At 36.8% G+C, this 6318-nt stretch overlaps 2 protein-coding genes across 2 annotated transcripts; both read right to left on the bottom strand.

Annotated features, from left to right (window-relative positions):
- Positions 1-255: 255 nt before the first annotated feature.
- On the bottom strand, positions 256-1341 carry LOC112151903 (protein SSXT). The gene is made up of 4 exons (XM_024281032.2): positions 1187-1341; positions 1010-1065; positions 822-938; positions 256-758 (listed from the first exon to the last, which is right to left on the bottom strand). The coding sequence occupies exons 1-4, from the start codon at positions 1189-1191 to the stop codon at positions 322-324; spliced, it is 615 nt and encodes a 204-aa protein (XP_024136800.1). The 5' UTR covers positions 1192-1341; the 3' UTR covers positions 256-321.
- Positions 1342-3522: 2181 nt separating this feature from the next.
- LOC112151899 (keratin, type II cytoskeletal 2 epidermal) lies at positions 3523-4602 on the bottom strand. The gene is made up of 4 exons (XM_024281023.2): positions 4466-4602; positions 4299-4354; positions 4091-4225; positions 3523-4022 (listed from the first exon to the last, which is right to left on the bottom strand). The coding sequence occupies exons 1-4, from the start codon at positions 4468-4470 to the stop codon at positions 3592-3594; spliced, it is 627 nt and encodes a 208-aa protein (XP_024136791.1). The 5' UTR covers positions 4471-4602; the 3' UTR covers positions 3523-3591.
- Positions 4603-6318: the final 1716 nt, after the last annotated feature.

Here is a 6318-nt window from a genome sequence, read left to right as displayed (position 1 = left end):
CAAGCTCCCCATTCCTCTATTCTGAATCATCTACTTCCAATAGATCCATGTACTTATTTTCCTTGTCTACTTTTGACCTCTTGAGTGAGAAAGAAATTTAGACATTATTCTTATGACCCTTTTTTTTTTTAATTCCATTGAGATTTTTTTTTGGCACTCAAGAGTTGTGCATATGGTTGCATACCCACAACCTTCAGAGCAGACACTAAACCAAGTTTATCTCAAGAAAAACTCACTTAAGAAATGACAAGAGGATAAAGTAATAACTTTAAGTCATTAGTTTGTATTTTGCATTGGACAAAATAAGTTAATCAGTGGTCCTCAGCGACTTCCTTTCTTTGAACCTTTGCCCTGATGAGATGACTTGCTGGGGTATGGGAACACTGGTTCTTGAGGAACACGGGGTTCTGTTGGAGTGTAGCGGAACTGGCTGAACAGCAGCCGTTTCTGGTTGTAGCGAGAGCGAGACTTGAAAGCGTACACTTGATCCTCGTCGCTCACTGGAGTGAACTCTGGCTCCTCATCGTCAGATGAGCTCCAGCTCTCCTGTTCAACCTGGTACTGGCCGCCTGGAGCTCCAGACTGAGCACCCTGGGAACCAGACTGTTGAGATCCAGAACCAGAGTAGCTGCTGTCACCACCGCTGTAGCTGCCTTGACCACTGGACTGTGCAGGTCTCTGGTAAGTTGGCTTGGCTGGTTCTTGCTCTGGATACGAACCAGTGTACCACATGGAAGAACCACCACTGCCTGACGAACCTGGAGGATGAAGAGGTCAGTGGTGCAATTTATGGACATTAAATTATTAGAGAGTCATGTCACCTCCAGTGTTCATGCCACTGCTGTAAGTGTCAGGAAATCCACTGTAGCCAGACTGAGTAGATGGCTTTTCATAGGCTGGAACTTGACCTTGGTATGGAAGATAGTAACCTTCACTGCCTAAAGGAGAAAAAGCAGATTTAATCAGCATAGTTTCCATTGCAGTGGTAGTTTTAATGTTGAACCTTCACCTTGTTGAGGATAGCAGGTAATACTTCCAATGAAAAGACAAGAAATCAACAGCAGCCTGAAGAGTGCAAAGAACCATGAAATTACTACAATTTAAGGCCAATAAGTCACATAGACAATACATACTACACCTTCTTTAGATCTACATTGCTAGAAGTCAAAAACCATCATGTACTTACCTCATGATGTGACTAGCAGTGGACCTACACAGGAGCAAGATCAGAAACCAGGGACACAGACTACAACCAGCAGGAGCTTCTTTTTATCTGACCCTCACAACATGGAGCCGGTTGGAGATGATTGTTGAGTGGAAACAGCTGCAGCTGATCAAGATCACTTCAGTACCAAAAAGGAGTAAATGTTTTTTTTGTTTTTTATCAAATTGAAGTAATCAGTTCCTTTGTCCTTAGTCTCATGCTGGGGACCCGTTTTGGTTTTTAATTGCTTTAAAAAATCACTTAAAATTATCCAGACTTTTTGACTTTGTGATGATCTTTGATTTTAACTACATTTATTTTTTTCATTTAGTATTCTAAAATTGAAATGATGTCCTTTCTGGTGTCAGGGAAATATTTGACCCAGTTATATAAGATAACTTTTTAAAGCATTAATTAGAGCCCAAATGTAAAGTGGGTTTTATTGGTTTGATTTGTTTGTTTTGTTGTGTTTGGATTAAATTTCTATTGCTGACAAAAATATAGATGTATTTTTACATGTCCTTAAATCAAATATGCGTGGGTAAAACTGACCCCTAACACTATAGTTCATAATTTTAAAATTAAAAAATGGATCAAGCAAATTAATTGAAGAGAAAACCCCCTCAGTAAAATTCGGGTAAACAAAATAACCTTTGATTTATTTATATGATTCTCTTCTCAGAAAAAATAATAAAACCAACATTTCCATGGATAAGGAAGTCTAACAAGATAAGCAAGACATGACACAAATTCCTAATAGATTATTGTTTTAGTATATTCTGAAGCAGATTTTAACCGACCCGTTAACACTGCAGATGGTAACATAAACCCAACAGAAGAGGACGGTTATCTGTTGTTTCTGGGATTGTTTGTTTGTTCTTCAAACTAAATTAATCCAAAGACTGACGTGGGTTCAGATTTGGATCTCTGGATAAACGTTTGTCTGACATTCCCTGAGACTTGAGCTGTTTTTAGACAGCTTAAACAGGCACACTAGAAATAAGTTTTAAAAAACAACAAATTTTGTTTGATGAGTAAAAAAAAATGGTTTTATCACAAATTTGTATTTATAGAAATACATTTTTTGTTTATTCAAACATGTTAATTTATACATATAGTTATATGTTACCGTCACATCTGTATAGACAATGGGTATGCTATGTCTTACATCCATGTTTGAAAGGTGGCAGGCGGAATTATTGCTTATTAAAGCCAGACCCTTAATTCATTATGAATTGACCATTATATTATGAAGAACTTTTAACAATGATCATAGGTTCATTACAATATTCTTTATCAGCAGAATGCGCAAAATACATTCAATAATAACCATAATATTTATGCAACACATTCACACACATACTTATTTTTTTCTTTCATTAAACATAGTATTTTATCTACCATTAGATATATTCAATGCATGCTATAATTATACATGTATCAGGAATTTTTTGTATTTTGTCCATGTCATCCATTTATAACTTTTTTATATATATTATTGCATTGTTCCACAACGTTAATCCACATACAGACACACAGAATTCTCTCCTTTTCGTGTGTATGATAGGTTGTTAGAATTTTTGTGTTCCACATAATTTATGGGAATCATCTCTCAGTATAAATAGTTTTTGAATATTGTATGGTAATACATTTTTGTATGCTTTATATATTTGGGCTCTTTGATAATTTATTCAATGCTGTAATTTTAGTAATCTAGACTGTATGAAAAGTTGGTTAGTGTGTTCCAGGTATCCAACTTTATGAATCTCAACTGCTTGTTTTTCTATTAATGGGTGTACTGAGGATTGTTAATTTCCCCATACTTCACAGCATGTGAGGTAAGATTAATGAGCAATACTATGTAGAGTGCGTTTTGGTCATTGTTTCACATTTAGTTTTTTTTTTAAAACTTTCATGTGATTTCCAAGAGCTTGGAATCAACAATCCAAAAATTTTCCTGAACATTTGTCAATTGGTTCCCTTTATATTCATTTGTTGATTGGAATTTTCTTTGCAATTGACCAATAATATTTGCTTTACTTAAGTTTAATTTTGTTTCTATTAGTCATTTCATAATTTGCTGTTCCTCATTGATATTAGCTTACAACTCTTTATTATGTAATCTGCAGATAACACAAGCTTCAATGGATTTTATACATTAAAGTGGCCATACCTTGGGGAGGGAGAAGGGGGAGAAAAAAAAAAAAAAAAAAAAAAAAAAAAAAAAAAAAAAAAAAAAATCCAATCACCTTAGTTTGGTAAATCACCTCTTGACATTGTCAAGAAATTCATGGCAAGAAGATATTCATTTTATTTTAAGTGTTTTTATTAGCTCATTGTCTGTATGGGACAAAAATTCCAAAAAGTAATCAATGGTCCTCAGATCCTCAACGGCTTCCTTTCATTGAACCTTTGCCCTGATGAGATGACTTGCTGGGGTATGGGAACACTGGTTCTTGAGGAACACGGGGTTCTGTTGGAGTGTAGCGGAACTGGCTGAACAGCAGCCGTTTCTGGTTGTAGCGAGAGCGAGACTTGAAAGCGTACACTTGATCCTCGTCGCTCACTGGAGTGAACTCTGGCTCCTCATCATTGTCGTCAGATGAGCTCCAGCTCTCCTGTTCAACCTGGTACTGGCCACCTGGAGCTCCAGACTGAGCACCCTGGGAACCAGACTGTTGAGATCCAGAACCAGAGTAGCTGCTGCCACCACCGCTGTAGCTGCCTTGACCACTGGACTGTGCAGGTCTCTGGTAAGTTGGCTTGGCTGGTTCTTGCTCAGGATATGAACCAGTGTACCATGAAGGACTTCCACTGCCTGAAGGACATGAAGCAGGTTTGTCAGTTTTGACCCTAGAGTAGAGTCAACCATAAATAGGGAGTTACCTCCAGCTGTGTTGGTTCCACTAGTGAAATATCCTGGAAAGCCACTATAACCAGGAGACTGTCCAGAAGGTCTTTCATAGACCGGCTCAGCTTGATATTGTCCAGGGAAGGGAGGATATCCTCCACCACCACTTCCTAAAACAGTTAAGGGCAAGCATCAAGAGTCACCTGCTGATGTCACTTCCTGTCTTTTAATGCTTCATCTTACCTCCTTGAGGAACACAGGAGACACATCCAAAGAGCAGAAATGAAATCCACAGAAACCTGCAGACATTAGAAAACATCAACCTAAAAACTACAAGTTGTGAAGTCCAAAGACAAGAAAACCCATTTCTAAAATACAAACTAAAACTTTCCCAGTAAAGAAGTTCTCACCTCATTCTGATGCAGTTGACAACTACCACATCAACCAAAAGCTCAGAAAGCTGTGACTGAAACTCCAACCAGCCAGACCTGCTTTTATGTGATCCTTAGAGCTGATTGTTGAGTGTGAACAGCTGGTCAAGAGAAACACGTCACTCCTTCATCAAACTGTCTTCTGCAAACGAATAGATTCCACATCAGAAATATCCGTAAGGTACCAATCCAGGGTAGAACTTTAAAAGGTCAGGTTGAGGAGCTGTAATGTATTTAAAAGAGACAGAGTTTCAAGTTCATTGTTCTGGAAGTCTGTCTCTAAAACTACTTTTTGATAACTTTTGTTGACGTGTTGTTTCGAGGATTAGGAGTTTGTAGAATAGTGTACAATGTTTTGTGTGCATACGTTGGAACAACTTTGAGAATCAAAAAGTTTCTGGAGCTTGTGTCAAAATGACCAGAAACATGGCGTTTCAATACGTTTTGATCCAAACACAACTTGACAGATGTGATAAATGGGAGTGGTTTGGTGTCAGACTAGCTATGTAAGATGCATTAAAACAGGGTTGTGAGATGGAGATTCTCTAAAGATAGAGATCTGGAGAGAGATTGAAAGTATTTTCAAAATAAAATATATAAAGTAAAAACTTATGAAGAAATAGCTTGCCAACTTTCGTGTGAATAATTCCAGATCAACAGTACAATTCCACAAATCATAAATTATTGTCTTTAAAGTAGGGGTGTTACGATTCATTTTTACGATTAAATTCATGTCATAATTTGTGGTTGAAGATACATTTCATATTTGATTTTGGTTCATTTTGAATGATCCAATTCAAATGGATCCAGGATATCTTTCGCCAAAACTTTAACCAGTGTGACTTAGAGATAAATACCTGGTACTGAACAGTGCAGGTGAAGTTTTCCAGATTCCTTGTATTTCTTCAACATAATCACTTTAAATTAAATATGTGAACAGGTAAATAATAAACAAAGAATGAATGTCACATTTTAGTTTCTTAAATGTCAAAACTGATGTTTTTCCACATGAAAATGATTCAAAGGGAACATTTTCTGAACATTCTACCACACTGGACTGTAATGATGGTTGATCATTTCTTACTGCATCACGTGTGTTTTCCACTGTGATGGTCATTTTCACATTATAGTAAAATAAACCTACCACGTCTCAATCCAAAAGGGATTTTCCATTATCAGTTCTTATCAATTAATTTAATTTTGAAACAATTTTATAATGTATAGGTCACATCGATTCATATGCATCCACAGGGACCCCCTGAGTCTGGGTCTCCCTGTGTTAGCCGGTCCCCAGCCAGAATGAAATAATGGGTTGTGTTCAAAAGAGCATGTGGCGTATTGATTCATTGCCAAACCAAGTGTGCAGACCTCTGACAGGTCCTCTGACAGGATATCCTGGAAAGTAAGTAAACTGGCCAACTCGACTAACAACTTGCCTCAAGCATATTGAATTTGGTTGCATCGTAGAAATACAAATCACTTTCATTCATTTATTTCTATTTAGCCCAATATCACAAAAGAATTGTCACAATGGGCTTCAATTAATGTTTAAACCCTTACTTCAAAAGCTTTTAGGAACACATTGCATAATTTGAATACCATAAGTCTAATCATGCAAGGGATTTTGTGGTTTAAATAATGCTCAAAGCAATAAACCCATAACCAATATTTAATCTTGAATGATGTTTAGAGTATGAAGAGTTCAAATTCTTTTATTTTGGTATGAACGAATAATGACCACACACTCTGAAGTTTGTCATTGGTAGTCATGCTGTTATGGATCTAGTTGTCCAGATGTTCCCATCAATTAAGTCCTGAGATTGTTAGTAAAG

The sequence above is a fragment of the Oryzias melastigma genome, linkage group LG6 (genome assembly GCF_002922805.2).
Source record: "Oryzias melastigma strain HK-1 linkage group LG6, ASM292280v2, whole genome shotgun sequence".
NCBI classification, from domain to species: Eukaryota; Metazoa; Chordata; class Actinopteri; order Beloniformes; family Adrianichthyidae; genus Oryzias; species Oryzias melastigma.
This window is presented reverse-complemented; position numbering and strand designations above follow the sequence as displayed.